This window comes from Populus trichocarpa, chromosome 4 (genome assembly GCF_000002775.5).
Source record: "Populus trichocarpa isolate Nisqually-1 chromosome 4, P.trichocarpa_v4.1, whole genome shotgun sequence".
In the NCBI taxonomy this organism is placed as follows: domain Eukaryota; kingdom Viridiplantae; phylum Streptophyta; class Magnoliopsida; order Malpighiales; family Salicaceae; genus Populus; species Populus trichocarpa.
Genome location: NC_037288.2, coordinates 7443562 through 7459448, shown reverse-complemented (window position 1 = coordinate 7459448; position 15887 = coordinate 7443562). Strand labels below are relative to the sequence as shown.

The 15887-nt window shown below is 35.1% G+C and overlaps 1 protein-coding gene across 1 annotated transcript; it reads right to left on the bottom strand.

Annotated features, from left to right (window-relative positions):
* Positions 1-603: 603 nt before the first annotated feature.
* On the bottom strand, positions 604-8575 carry LOC7493550 (disease resistance protein RPV1). The gene is made up of 6 exons (XM_052452281.1): positions 8382-8575; positions 6483-7014; positions 4936-6025; positions 4507-4809; positions 2126-4390; positions 604-1247 (listed from the first exon to the last, which is right to left on the bottom strand). The coding sequence occupies exons 2-6, from the start codon at positions 6956-6958 to the stop codon at positions 852-854; spliced, it is 4530 nt and encodes a 1509-aa protein (XP_052308241.1). The 5' UTR covers positions 6959-7014; positions 8382-8575; the 3' UTR covers positions 604-851.
* Positions 8576-15887: the final 7312 nt, after the last annotated feature.

Genomic DNA, 15887 nt, shown 5'->3' with positions numbered 1-15887 from the left:
AAAATATTATTTTAAACTTCATTATTTACAACATATATAGTTTATATTCACATGGATTTTTTCTTAATTTTTTCATATGAAATATTAAAACTTTAAATATATTTTTTTAATTTTTCTAGGTTGACCCATGAAACCCGGGACCTAACCTCTTAGCCGGGTCAACCCCTGGGCTGGATTTAATAATTATAATTCTTACAACACCATTGGTGTGTTGTTGGTTATGAACGTAGGATTTGGGTAGTACATTATTATAGTATATTATCTTTTTCTAAATCACTACTGAGCTTTGCAAGAAATTTCTCAAATGCTGTCTGGCAGACTCCTAAGACTTTTCACAGATGAATCCAAATTCGACTAGTCGAGAGCGGTGCCCAACTGATGAGGGCAAATTACATAAGCTTTTACAAGAGGAGAGGTCTAATTTAGCAAATCTGGTGCAGTATTTAATGAGGTAAGGTAACCAAACTACAATACCATGCCAGATTTAGAACCTCAAGATTTGGGACTTTAGACAAGTATGCATTAACTAAGCTCAGCTTTGTGAAGGAATTGAGGTTCATTAATGTGAAATTCATTAGTGGCTGTAAAGTAAACGAGGCAAGGTAAGAATAGATAGATGCCCATCTATATTTTATAAATTAAGAAGAGAAAGCTAAAGCATACCGGATGTTGATTCCAAACGTGTTCAAGCTGACTAGCAGGCATTTTGAGTTCAACAAGTTTCTTTGGACGAAAATTAGTTGGCAAGGATTTTAAAGGGAACCAACCCAGCAAAGAATCCTCAACTCATCTGAAAGAAATTGTAGGCCTTGAGAAAAGTGGATTCCAGTTGATTTCTAAAATGTCTATCTTCAATCTTTTAGGGTGTGTGGTTGCTCAGGCTCGTCAATATAATCTTTGGACAAACAGTGGATGGACTCCTTGAAAAAACAATGAGAGTTGATGCTCCAAAAGAACTCATGCTCCCTTTTCAAAGGACTCAGCCTCTTTTCTTCATCTCTTTTGTTGTTGAAAATGAGATCACTCTGGACTCCACCTTTGGTTATCAAATGGCATTCACATCTAATATCAAAGTCACCATCATTCTGACAGGGGCCAAATGAAACAACAGCACAAAAAGTGAAACCCGAGAACTGATCAGTACTATTAGTATGATTCCTATGAGCTGGTAGCTTGATTTTTACTGAAGATCCTTCGGTACCTATATAACTGAACCACTCTGGAACTTCCGACCAAGCACATATAAGCTAACTCGAATTGGCTTACCAAGATATTCCTGCATAGAAGAGAGTGAGAATGTGAGATGCATATACAAAACTATCATGATTTTTATATATAAATCAAGATCAAGGGAGGAAGAATTCACCTGATTAAACAGTGATGTTGCAAAGTGTCCAATTCATAACCGGGTATCACACATAATTCTAATGCATGAATTCTGATCCGATTTGAAGCAACCGACAAAATTGAATTGCTGAGAAGCAGCTTCATACTCTTTCTCACCTTGTATGGATACACTTGCTACTGATTCTAGAGAGACGCAATCTGACGCAATTAAAACTTGTAGACTCGGTGGATTAAGCTCTAGTAAACAACGAAGCCTCTTGAAACCATCTAAAACGACTTTAATTAGCTTAGAAAGTTGCTTGATGTTTGCAGGTATCCTCTCAAAATGATTCCAAGATAACTTCAATGACATCATAGAGCTTAAGCTGTCAGGAATTTCTAACATACCATAATCTCCTAAATTCAAAAATTGGAGAGCCTAATTTATTGGTGGATGATGCTATTTCTTCTACTTCTGCAGTTCAGAATCCATTCAACATAGAACAATCTTGTACTTTAAGCCATTCAAGAGATTCCAGATCATAGATGTTGTCTGGAAGGCTTTGTAGCTTTTTGCAAGCACCAAGATTAAGCTCTTTAAGATATTTCAACTAGGTAATGATGCTTGGTAGACTTTGCTAGTTCAGAGCAATAGGCAAGATCAAGCGTCGCAAAAGATTTCAACTTGTTAATGTTGTTCGGAAGGCTTGCTAGTTTGAGCAATAATAAAAATGACACTTTACAAGACATTTCAAAAGTCTCCAATGCTGTCAGGAAGACTTGCTAGTTTTGATCAAGGAGAAAGATCAAGCTTTTCAAGAGATTTCAACTTGCCAATGTTGTTTGGAAGGCTTGCTAGTTTTGAGCAAGAAGAAAGATGAAGCTCTACAAGAGATTTCAACTCGCCAATGCTGTTTGGTAGACTTACTAGTTCTGAGCAAGAATTAAGATTAAGCATCACAAGACATTTCAACTCGCCAATGTTGTTTGGAAGGCTTGCTAGCTTCGAGCAATAACTAAGATTAAGCCTTAACAGACATTTCAACTCGCCAATGTTGTTAGGAAGACATGCTAGTTTTGAGCAAGAAGAAAGATGAAGCTCTAAAAGAGATTTCAACTTACCAATGCTATCTGGTAGACATGCTAATTCTGAGCAACAATTAAGATCAAGCGTCCCAAGACATTTCAACTCGCCAATGCTGTTTGGAAGACTTGCTAGTTTTGAGCAAGAAGAAAGATAAAGCTCTGCTAGAGATTTCAACTTGCCAATCCTGTTTGGCAGACTTGCTAGTTTTGAGCAAGAATTAAGATCAAGCATCACAAGACATTTCAACTCGCCAATGCTGTCTGGAAGCCAAGCTAATTCTGAGCAATGATGAAGATTAAGGGTCACAAGACATTTCAACTCACCAATGCTCTCTGGAAGCCATGCTAGTTTATAGCAATAACCGAGATGAAGCTCTACAAGAGATTTCAACTTGCCAATGCTGTCTGGAAGCCATGTTAATTCTGAGCAATGATGAAGACTAAGCATCACAAGACATTTCAACTCGCCAATACTCTCTGGAAGCCATGCTAGTTTATAGCAATAACCAAAATGAAGCTCTACAAGAGATTTCAACTTGCCAATGCTGTTTGGAAGCCATGCTAATTCTGAGCAATGATGAAGATTAAGCATCACAAGACATTTCAACTCGCCAATGCTCTCTAGAAGCCATGCTAGTTTATAGCAATAGCCAAGATGAAGCTCTACAAGAGATTTCAACTTGCCAATGCTGTCAGGCAGACTTGCTAGTTCTGAGCAATAATAAAGATTAAGCTTTGCAAGAGATTTCAACTCACCAATGCTGTCAGGAAGACTTACTAGTTTTAAGCAATAACCAAGATCAAGCCTGGGAAGACATTTCAACTCGCCAATGCTGTCAGGAAGACTTGCTAGTTTTAAGCAAGATGAAAGATGAAGCTCTGCAAGAGATTTCAACTTGCCAATGCTGTCTGGAAGGCTTGCTAGTTTTGAGCAAGAAGAAAGATGAAGCTTTACAAGAGATTTCAACTTACCAATGCTGTCTGGTAGACTTGCGAGTTTTGAGCAATAATTTAGATCAAGCATCTCAAGACATTTCAACTTGCCAATGCTATCTGGAAGGCTTGCTAGTTTTGAGCAGTAACCAAGATTAAGCTCTACAAGAGATTTCAACTCGCCAATGCTGTCAGGTAGACTTGCCAGTTCTAAGCAATAACAAAGATCAAGCCTCGAAAGACATTTGAGATCACCAAAGCTATCAGGTAGACTTGCTAGTTCTGAGCAATAACCAAGGTCAAGTCTCGAAAGACATTTCAATTGACCAAAGCTATCTGGTACACTTGCTAGTTTTGAGCAAAACTTAAGATCAAGTGTCGCAAGACAATTCAACTCGCCAATGCTGTCTGGAAAGCTTGCTAGTTTTAAGCAATAATAAAAATCAAGATTGTCAAGAGATTTCAACTCGCCAATGCTGTTTGGAAGGCTCGCTAGTGCTAAGCAATGATGAAGTTTAAGCTCTTTAAGATATTTCAACTCGCCAATTTTGTCTGGTAGACTTGTTAGTTTTGAGCAATAACCAAGATAAAGCCTCGCAAGACATTTCAACTCACCAATGCTATTTGGAAGGCTTGATAGTTTTGAGCAATGACCAAGATTAAGCTCTACAAGAGATTCCAACTCACCAATACTGCTAGGTAAACTTGTTAGTTCTGAGCAAAGCTCGAGATCAAGCGTCGCAAGACATTTCAACTCACAAATGCTGTATGGTAGACTAGCGAGACCTTTGCAGTGGGTTAAATTCAATTTAACAAGTTGAGTGAGGCACCCAATTGACGAGGGCAAAGTACATAAACTCTCACATTTCCTAAGATCTAATTCAGTAAGTCTGGTGCAGTATTTAATAGAGGAAGGTAACTTAACCAAACTACAACACCATGCCAGATTTAGAACCTCAAGATTTGGAACTTTGGACAAGTCTGAATTAACTAAGCTCAGCTTCGAGGAGTAACTGAGGTTCATTAATTTCAAATTCTCAAGTGGCTGTAAAAAAAAAAAAAAAAAAAAAAGGCAAGGCAAGGCAAGGTAAAGAATAGATAAAGGTTATGAATAATTTAAAAAATGTCCTATATTTGATAAAGAAGGATGCTAAAGCATACCTGACATTCATTCCAAAGTTCTTCGAGCTGGCTACAAGGCATTTTAAGCTCAACAAGTTTCTCTGGACAAAAATTTGATGGCAAGGATTTCAAAGGGTAATTATACCAGTAGAGAATCCTTAGCCCATTTGAAAGAAATTGAAGCCCTCGAGGAAGGCGAATCCTTGTTAGCTCATCTGGGGAATTTGGATTATGGAAATCGAACAATCTTAGATTATATATCCCTTCAAATGCTGTAGGACTTAAGTTCATTTCTTTAGTTGCAGACATGTCGAGGGATATGGCTTCCACTTTTCCTGTCCCCTAATTACCAAAAGCAGAGAATAAGTTGCTGTACGAATTTGATTTTACAATTTTAACCAAGGCTACATCTCCTAGCTATTAACAAAAATGTCAAACAACAGTCAATTAATCACTTGGAACTGTTACCTGATGATTTGTTAATACATGATAGACATCCTCAGCCTCCCACAACCTGCTACGTCCTCTAGGATCAACGTTTTCTTGGTGGACAATTTGTCGCCCTAGTTTTTGCAGCATATCATGCATCCAGATCCTGTTGTCAATAATTTTTATGAGACACATATCAGTGAGACGATCTATCCCACTTCTTTCTTCAAGATCTAGTGTTTGATGGAGAACATCCCTTCTGCACCATCCAAAGAAACATGCTATATCAAGAAATATTTTCTTTTCTGTCTGATTTAATTCATCAAAACACATTTCCAAACTTTTCTTAATGTCCTCGCCAATTTTTGTTCTTAGCTGTGCCACCTTACTTTCCCAGTATTCTACACTAGTCTTTTTGTATAGACTGGCACCTAAAGCCTCCAGAAATAATGGAATGCCTTCAACACAGCTTACCACACTTTTTGATAGCTCTGTATATCCTTGTATAGGATTATTTTGTCTGAAAGCATGCAAGCTGAAGAGTTCAAGAGCATCGTCTTCATTTAAATTCTTAACCTCGTAAATGTTGTCTTCTTCGCATGCATTTATAAGCACTTGCCAATCTCTACTTGTCACAATGATTCTACTTCCTTGGCCAAACAAACCATCCTCTCCTAGTAAATCTCTTAAATCTAGAGAACTGTTGACATCATCAAGAACTATGAGGACCTTTTTTCTTTGAAGCATTCGCTTAATGTACGGGGGTAACACCTTTGTGCCTATGTTCAGATCTTTGTTCTCTAATACTTCACGAAGAATTTCCTGCAGTACATGAACTAGTCCATGCTTATGTGATTCTGCCATTACATTTCGGAAAAAGCAATGACCTTCAAATTTATGAGAGTTTCGATGATATACAGCTTCAGCCGTTGTTGACTTGCCTATACCACCCAACCCCCATATTCCCACAATGAGCACACCGGTTGATCCAAAGGATAGTAACGATTCAATGTCTTCAACGCGTGATTTCATTCCAATAATGCGTTTTGAATCAATTGAGGGTGCAGGCATATGCTGCAATTTCTTTTGAATGTCAGAAACAATTTCCTCGATTAGCTTGGTCTCATCCCTGCAGTGCATAATAAAAGAAGAACAAAGACAGGCTAGTAAGTCCAATAAGCCACTAGAACCTAACTTTTTTTTTTATCATAGCATCAAACACAGTATTGATTCTCGAAGAAAATGGTTTACATATGCTGAGGTTTAAGATGCTGTAACTAGTTAGAGTTACTATTGACATCACTTTAACCTCAACTTTAGTTAGTTTATAACTTGTGTAAAGTCAAAGTAATGCTCTGGATTATGCACGAGGAAAAAAGAGAGAACAAGTGAATGAAAATATCTGCCGTTGAGAGAAAACACTTCCCTGTTCATAGTTGATTCTGTATAAAATTGCAGACCTCTGTTTTGTTGATTTAATCGAGTTTTCCATGTCCTCAATTACTTGTTAGTGATCCACCCATCCACCCAACAATATATATACACACACGCACGCACACATACAGTCACTAAACAAAATAACTTACCTGATGACTTTCGAATCCCAGCCCTTGAGATTAGCTATTTCTTTCGAAGCATGTCTCCAACTCTCTACTTCTTGAGAACTGCAATCACTTTCATGCTTGCAAATTGCGTCTCCATAGCTCCCAGTCAGATCTTGAACATGGCTTGGATCAAGTTGGTGAAAAACTGGCAAAACCTTCTGTCCTTTGGTCTCCATGCACTCAAGAATCTTGGAGAGTTCCCTCAAACAGAAAGTGGAATCTGCATAATTTTCAGAGAAAATGACTACCGAAATATATGACTCTTCAATCCTTTCCAAGAGGGCAGGCTCAATCTTTTCTCCTCCATGAAGTTTATAATCGATGTAAGCATGAATTTGGTTTTGACACAAAGCCTTGTAAAGATGACTTGTAAAACTATTGCGGGTGTCTGCGCCTCTAAAACTGAGGAACACATCGTACTTCCAATTCGAAGGAGTAATGGTAGGAGTGGAAGCCATACAAAAAAAGGCCTGATATTTGTGTAAATAAGGTTTCTACGTCTGATAATTATTCCCTGTAACAAGCAAAAAGATAACAAACGATTATAATGATCAGTAACTAACAAGTAAAAATCATGTTGGCTATGATCCTTATTCGTTAAAACCAAAGAAAATATGTTCAAAGCCAAAGCCATATTATCAAAACCAACCGGAAAATTCAATTGGAGAAGAGAAAACCAGAAGGCAGCCAGCAAAAATACGAAGCAGCGGCATAAAAGAACAGAAAATAGACCCCAAAACATGGGCTAAAAACATACAGAACCCCTTTGAACTATTGGTTGTTTGGATTGACAATCCTTTTTTTTTTCTTTAAGTCTATGGATTAGGAACTCAACACTTTGGTGGTTTGATTTTGATTTATTTTGGAATGTTGATTGTGATATTAAAAGAATTGTTTTGGTGGTTTTTTGGAATAATTATCTGAAAGTTGTGATGGTAAAGACTTGCTGGTGAATAATGATAGAGGAGGTTCTAATTCAAATACCTCATATTTGATGTACTAAAATCAAAAGAAAAATAGTATAGAGGATGTAAATTAAAGTGGTCGGTGGTCTAGGGTGCGCAAAATCAGATGGAAGGAAATAAGACCTTAGAAAACACAAGGGAATACATAGGTTCATGAATGTTGATCTAGAAGTAAACTATAACCTTCAAAAGAATTCTTTAAAACAAATTGTTGAACAAAAATGCCAAAAAGAAGATTGATATAGATGGGTTAGAAGAGAATGAAGGTACTAAACAGCAAGGTAGAGATCGGTCATCACTGAATTATACAGAAAACAGATAGAGTTAAATCCAAAAAGATATATAGTCGCAAACATAAGATGATCATAACTTTCAATTCAATTATTAAATCATGTTTAAATTTTTCTAAGAGATTCTATAAGTCTTATTCTATAAGGGGGTCCGCTTGCTTGTAGGCCAATTTCGTAATTTTTTCTACACTTTCCTGGATTTCTAAACTCCCAAAAGAGATGTAAAGAACAGATCAGGAATATATAAAAAGAAAACTATTAGCCAGGGAAGAAAAGAGGATGAAAATAGACCAACAACAAGAAATAGCAAGAAAAAGTTATAAAGAGAGGAGCTAGCGAATACAGGGCAGTTGGAAGATTGCTTCAGATCTTACATCTAACAAATAAAAGGCTATGATCAAACAAAAGTGTGTTAGCGCACAGTCATTTTGAGCTAGATGGATCAGACAATAAGAAAAGGGTAAATTTATATATATATATATATATATATATATATATATATATAATAAATGATACTCTAGCAAAGAACAAACAAAAAGATTTCAACTCAAACAGAGAGATTTCATTGACATTTGCTACCGAAACAGCTATAGAGAAATTCATCGACGTATAGGGAACATGTTTACCAGTTATTCAAGGACAGCTCGGTGATCTTCAACCCTCTATGCACCATAACGCTAAAAGGAGACCCAAATATATATATATATATATATATGTAATGTTTTTTTGCTTGTTTTTTAAGTTTGCCCATCAAGACATCCATTGAAGAGAAGTTGAGGTCAGTCTCCAGGAAGGAATGCTTGCAACATCATCCTACCACCGTTTACTAGCATACGCGGGGTTGACTATTCAAAAAGGAGTTAATTTATATTAGGCCTTGTAATTATTGGAAAAAACTTTATAGTCCATCTACAATGAAAATTAATTATTAATTTAATAGTGTACCTCCATGGCATGGCTTGACTGACCATACAAAGACTGAACATTTTTTTGTAATCAATTATTCTAATCAGTTGAATCGATGGCCGACCAGTATACGTGATGCTTTAGATTTTATTAATTTTTATGTCCAACCAACCCCACCAAATTGCATCTAACATTGAAGCTTTGTCTATCAAGTAATGACCAGTCAATAAATTCTTTAGAGGGAGGTTTTTTTTAATTGAAAATATATTAAAATAAATTTTTAAGAATATTTTAATTATTTTTGTCAGTAAATTAAAAAAACATCTAAAATATATTAATTTAATTTTTCAATTTTTATTTTTAAAAAAGAAGTTAATCACACAAACAAACGCATCACGTTATGTATTTCTTGAGCATCACAACCAGTTCATAAAATAATTCTAAAATGTATCATTTAATAAAAAAAATTTGTCCTATAGAAAAAAAAGGGTAAAAGTTTTGACTAAAAATTAATGGAAATTACATTAATTGGAAAAGGAAAGATTAAAACTAAAACAATTAGTTAAAACCAGCAAAGAATTAAAAAAAAATGATCTCAAGATGTAGTGTCCATTTAGTGTAAACTCCCTTAGGAATGGAGTATAATAAAAACTGATAAAGATAAATTTATTTATTTTTGGATACTATTGATGATCCTAACACCAAAGTTCTTCAACAAAATTTGTACCACTTGTGTTGTACTTGAAAGATTCAACCAAGAGTTGCACGAGAGAACGAAATTAAAAAACAAACCAAGAAGAGAAGATGAAGTATAAAAAACTTACCTGGATTCAAGATGTTCTTCAAGTACTGGCTTGCTTAAAGAAAAAAGAAGAGAGAGCACGTATCAGAGAAAAAATATATGGTTTTACAAAATAATTTATTTTTACATACACAAATCTTGTACGTACTGAGGAAAATAGAGAATGGTAAGATTATGTGGAAGAAAATGATAAAGTTGATAGCTACAAAAATATGAGTAAGGTCAGCTCAATATAATTATTACAAAGCAATCTACAATGATTTTTTTCCTTACATTTTCATCCTTGAATACGTGGATCAATGGCCGCCATGTCTTTGACCTTTCTTTCCTATCTTCCTCCTGCCTACAGCCACCACAGCAACCTTGTCTTTCGTTTCTTTCCTCCCTCCCTTGAGCTTATTTTTCCTTTCCACAGTAATAACACAGCCTCTCTCTTTTGCCGATCATCCCCACCACCGATCACAAACCGAGCCGTTGCCTTCACCTCAGACTTTCACTACAGAAATGAAGAGTCTCCAGCCCTGGATTTGGGTTGAGTTAGACCAAGGTATTGTTGTCATGTAATAGTTCAATGCAGTTTGTTTAGAATTGCAGGTGCAGTGTATAATTTTTTTTTTATTAACACGGGTGTCCGAATCCCACGGGCCCTGTAGTTAACGACCATGTAAGCCTCTAATGGTCATAAAAAGACTCAAACTTGTGACAATTAGAAAGTAAATCTAAGACAAGACTAGTTAAGTTATCTTTCAGAGTTATATAAGTTTTAAACATTAGAATCCAAACATCATATATATATATATATATATATATATATATATATATATATAAAACGCAGTCTTCATTTCTCTAATTATTTTGTGCGAGTGTGTGTATATATAAGAACCGCTTTAAACTCAATATATAACAATTTTATTGAAAAATAAACTGATACTCAATTTATATTTACACTTTATGTGAGTATATTACTTTCCAATTTATTTTTATGAAATTTATTTACAAATATTTGTTAGATAATACTAGAGCCTATTCAACATCGAAAAACTAAATAGCTCGATAATGCTTCATGAGAAGTTGTGGCTCCTAAAGAAAATACATGTATAATATACAAAGTCACGAAACTTATAATGAATATTTGCATCATCAGGGTTATTATTTGTTGTTATCCATTTTTAGGTCCCCACACAAAAAAAGTAGAAAAATAAAAAAAATTAATAAAAAAAACTAAAAAGAAATAAAACAGTGTCATTTTAAGTGATATTGTTCTTGTTCTTCTTCCTCTGGACGTGCAACAGGGGAAGAGAAGCCTTTTGTCTTCCCGCCTCACTCCCTCCCCCCACTTGCCCACAGCACACTCAAAACCTAAAACCCAATGCAACCCACACCCTCTCATGATGAAAAAAACCAGGGGAGTCGTGCCCTGCAAGCAGCTCCCCATTGGCCACCTTACCCAACACTGGGGTAGGGCAGGGTGGCCTCGCTCCCCATGTGCTATGATGGGACAGGGTTAGGGTCAATCCCGCTCCCCCTGCCCCTATAAATACCACCCGAACAGAACAGAAAAGGGATGGAGGGAAAACAACAAAAAAAAAAAGATAGAAAAGAAAGAAAAAGAGAGAAAGAAATGGAGGGGGGCAGAAGGAAACAGGGGAAGATTGTCTTGAGAAGGGGACAAGAGAGCTAAAAAGAAAACATAGAAGGGAGAAAGAAAAGAAAGAAAAGGAAACGCAGAACAAGAATGAAAAACAGAGGAAAAGAGGGAAAAAAACAATCCATCTCCCTCTGTTACTAACAACACCACCACCGCCTACCTTCCTCATCGCCGCCACAAGAATTGCCCTGAGCTGCCATCGACCACAACACTGCTATAGCCAGAGAACAAAAGGAGAAGAACAGAAAAACAGAGGGAAGGAGAAGAGATAACAGAATAAAGGCAAAAGGAAAATACAGAGAAAGAGGAAGAATAACCAGCAGCGTCCTCCGCAAACCACTTCCAATCCTCTTTTTTGCCCACCGTCAACAACAGCACCGCAGGTCAGCTTCCCCCTCTTTTATTTTCCTCTTCTCCTTCTCTGCATGCAACCTCCACTGTTCTTCAAGTGAACAGTGGAGAGTGAATTAATTCACTCTCCATTGTTCACTGGGTCGGATAAAACCGGCCCAGTAAAAAAACAATTTTAAAAAATAAACCAAAAAAATCTTTTAAAAAATTTGTGATTTTCCTGTGTATTTTTCTATCAACTTTTCTTAATATTGGTTTGTATTTTTATATTATAAAGATACAAATCCGGTATTAAAATACCTGGTTTCAATCGAAACATTGCAAAAAATTTATAAAACAAAAAAATATTTTATTTGTATGCATACGGCCAAGTCTCTCAAAGATTAAAAAAAATCATATCGTATTTTCATACAGAAAACATAAAAAATTCAAAAATATATTTTAGCATGCATTTTGGCTTTAATAACAAGTTTATTAAAGCCATGAGAACTAGGCCAATATTAAAAAAAAAACCCCCCAAATATTGTTTTCTTTTAGTATATGGGATTATGAATTTTTACATAAAATATATTTTTGATATTAAAAAGGTAGTTCTTTTATATAGACATTAGAACAGTAGGCTTTTTTGCGATAAGATAAGGATCTTCTTACGGATGACTTTTCTTAAACCTTAGACAAACCAACAATTATAAAATATAATAACACCTTAGTTTTTATCAGACAATCAAACAATGCGGCTTACCTCAGGTAGGACGTATTTGGGGTGTTAATACATTTTCTTTAAGCAACCAGTCCCCGTGCTTGATTTATGAGACTAGTTAGGGTTCCTAGTGACCAAATACTAGGTGGTGACTCCCATTCCCTCCTTCCACTGATAAAAGACAAGAAATCCATGTCTTCCCCATTTCCCATATTTTCCAGATATAATACGAGAGTGGACACAATCGTCGCAACGCCGCATACATGCAACATTAACAATTATCAATGATACAAGCAAAACCAATTTCACCAACTTTTTTGTAAATACATCAATCTATGCCAAACTACAGTTTAATACATTTCTATCAACCTTTGATGAAATTTTATTTTATCATTGTACCCATTTAACTATAACTATCGTATCATAACAACTCTTGTTCACAATACATTGATTTATATTGTGATTTGTTCCCTCAAACTCATTTAATTTGTATGATTGTATACATCTCACAACCATATTTAATTCATAGTATATTTTACTTTACAACCACCTTAGGTTCACACCATTGTTTCATTTTACAATATATTTAATTTATGTCACTTTTAGTTTCACAAACATGTTTATGCCCTTTCAGCTTCTCGAATATTCAAGTTATTCTAACCGAACACTCATGTTATTCTAACTCATTATGTATATTTTGGCTTCCCATTTATGATTTATTTTTGATACGCATTCATGTTCTCTTAACACATATCTTGTCATTCTATCCTTTCCACATATTTTCATTCCATTCACACAATCAATTTTCTTAACACATATTTGCCATTTAGGCTTTTTATGCAATTATTTGCCTACTTCAATCTCTTGTAATCCATACTTATCATCACCATGTTTCATCATTTCATTTCCTTTCACATAAACCCTGCAATTACCATTCATTTTCTATTATTGACTTTTTTTTTTAAGGTCTAAAGTTTGCACTTTACATTGACTTATTGATTTCAAAAGGAAACTTGGAGAGTTTCCTTTATACAAATATTCTACCCAAATATTGTCATGTCATTTCTTGTATAAAACATGTGACAAAATCCTAACATAATCATTACACAGGTAGTTTTAGGTATACCACTAGTTAATTTTTAACATTTCTTTTATTATTCATTCCTCTTCATAATACTAAAACCTTTTCATAATTTCATAATAATTTTACTATGAATCCACCATACTCTTTTTAGTTTCACACATGACATATTACATATTACAAATCACTTCAGGGATACTAAAATGGTTATAAGAACTGTTACATTAAACTTATACAAATACCCAAATGGAATTTTAGAACCTCTTATAGCCGAGGTTTATGTCAATTTAAATCTAGTGAATACAACACAATGACAATGTTATCTAAAAGATCAAGATAAACCTGCAATACACATAATAATAGATGGAGTTGATGTCCCCATGATGTGAAGAGGGACCACAAAATCATGGGAAAAAGAACCATGGTTCTGCTCTACAGGTGAGAGTTGTTGCTGGTGTGAGAAAGAACCATCGGCAACAGCTTTTGAATGGCTGGCCGGCTAAGCTGCACCGCTAGTTTGGTGGAGGGAAAAGGCGGTAACAGCAGTAGAGTCCATTAGGGAGAGGAAGAGAAGAGTTCTGATTGCAGAATGCTCTGATACCAAGTTGAGAATAATTAGGAGGCTTAATCTATTAGTTTAGCCAACCTTTTCTATTTATATATGTAGGGCAATATACAATAGTAAAGGTGAAGATTACAATACAAGAGTAGACTTATAATATTTTCTATATAGGTACATTCTATAATAACAATCAAAAGAGATAGGGCCACTACATAAACTTGACTCAATGGAACTGAGTAATGAATCTTGGAAGCTTTGGAATCTAGCATCTCCGAGGACAGCTAGGATTGAAGTATTTAGGCCTTCCTTGGTACGTAAGAGGTTTTATTCCTACTTGTATAAGACCAATATAGATATACTTGTAGTTTCTATGTTTGTGTTTATGTAGGGATTTTTGGGAAATGAGTTGGATAGTTTCAAATGGTTTCGTAAGTTGAATATTCTTTTCTTCAGTTTTTATTGTGGAATTGGTTTTAAAAATCTGGTTTTTTTTAACCTTTGAAATTTTCCAGTCATCAATATTTTTTTTAAAAAATCTTCAATTGTAATTTCTTTACTATTTATAATTCTTTTGTTTTCAGAAGAATCAGATTTAGAAGAAGTTAAAATAGATGTTGTTATACAAAAAACAGAATCTATGGTTTAAAAAGATAATTTAGAAAATAGACTGCAAATTATATGGATTTACTGCCCTATTATTATTCATAAACGAGACTTACATCATTCCGTAGCATTCATCCATACTTCTAAGGTTCTCTCTTTAGTAGTATTCAATATTGTTAGAAAATAATATAAATCATATCTTGGGACCTCACCTAACAACTTAAGTTATTGGGTTGAGATGGTTCTTTGACATAGTATTAGAGCCTTAATGATCAAGTGGTCACGAGTTCGAATCTCACCATCCCCATTTATTTGATAAAAAAAATTAAGCATAAGGTAATGTGGATTTGTGCAAGTTTCAAGCCCAAAAGGCTTTCACTTGAGGGGATGTGTTAGAAAATAATATAAATCATATTTTTTTTTGGGGGGGAGGAGAGAATGAAGAAGAATTCAAAACCTTGAATTTTGAGGATTCATGGGGTATTTATAACTCATGACTCTTGTCCTTTTATGGAAAAGAGTGGCTGAAGAGTAATTTCACCCAAATAAATTAATGTGGTATTTTAAGTTGTATTCCACTCAAAATAATATGTATTGAATAAATATAAAATATTGAAGGACTTGTATGGGGGTCCCGAAAAATTAATGAGAGACCCATGTGGGGTACTGGAAACATTTTCATGGAAGTGATGGGCTCAGACGAGTTGCCTAAATCCCGACTGGGATGCACACCAAGCACCCCAGCTAGGATGCGTACCTAGCATGGGTGCTAGGCATGCCGACACCCATGCTCTTTGGGCATTTGGATGCAGGCTACTGCCTGGGCCCATATTTCTTAGGTGATTAGGCTCAGGCAATAGTTTGGGCCCATGCCTTTTTAGGGGAGATTTTTAGGTTTTTGAGGGGGTTTTAGACCCATTAAATTTGGGTCTTTGGGGGTTTTGAGCCCATTAAATTTTGGTTCATCAGTATGTTTGCCATAAGTTATGCTTTTACTTGTTTGTAGTTTTAAATATGGATAAACTATAGTTTTTACTCTAACATATTTTATTTAACATGCTTTTATAATTTTATAATGATAAACTAAATAATCCATACTAATTATTTTGGATTACAGTTTCCAAGTGAAAACCTTCTTCTTCTTATTTAAAAACTATAGGATAATTAGTATTTTAGACATGGCATTCTTCTCTTGGCTTAAATATGTGTCTCATTGTAGTCACTACTGGTAGTGTATCCTATCAAGTTTGTATTGTTAGGTCCAAGAATGAATCCGAAGGTCCTTAATAGCAAGGTCCTTCCATGGAAGTTAGAACCGAAATGCTAGAAACTTCTTAACAACGTTATATTGATATTTTGTGTGTAGCATATGGTTTTTGCATGACGCTATGCAGCTAAATGATAGTTCTGTTGTCTTAAGATTATATAATTATTGAAGTAGCAGTCCTAGATTATATATTGCTTCTGTTGACATGAAAT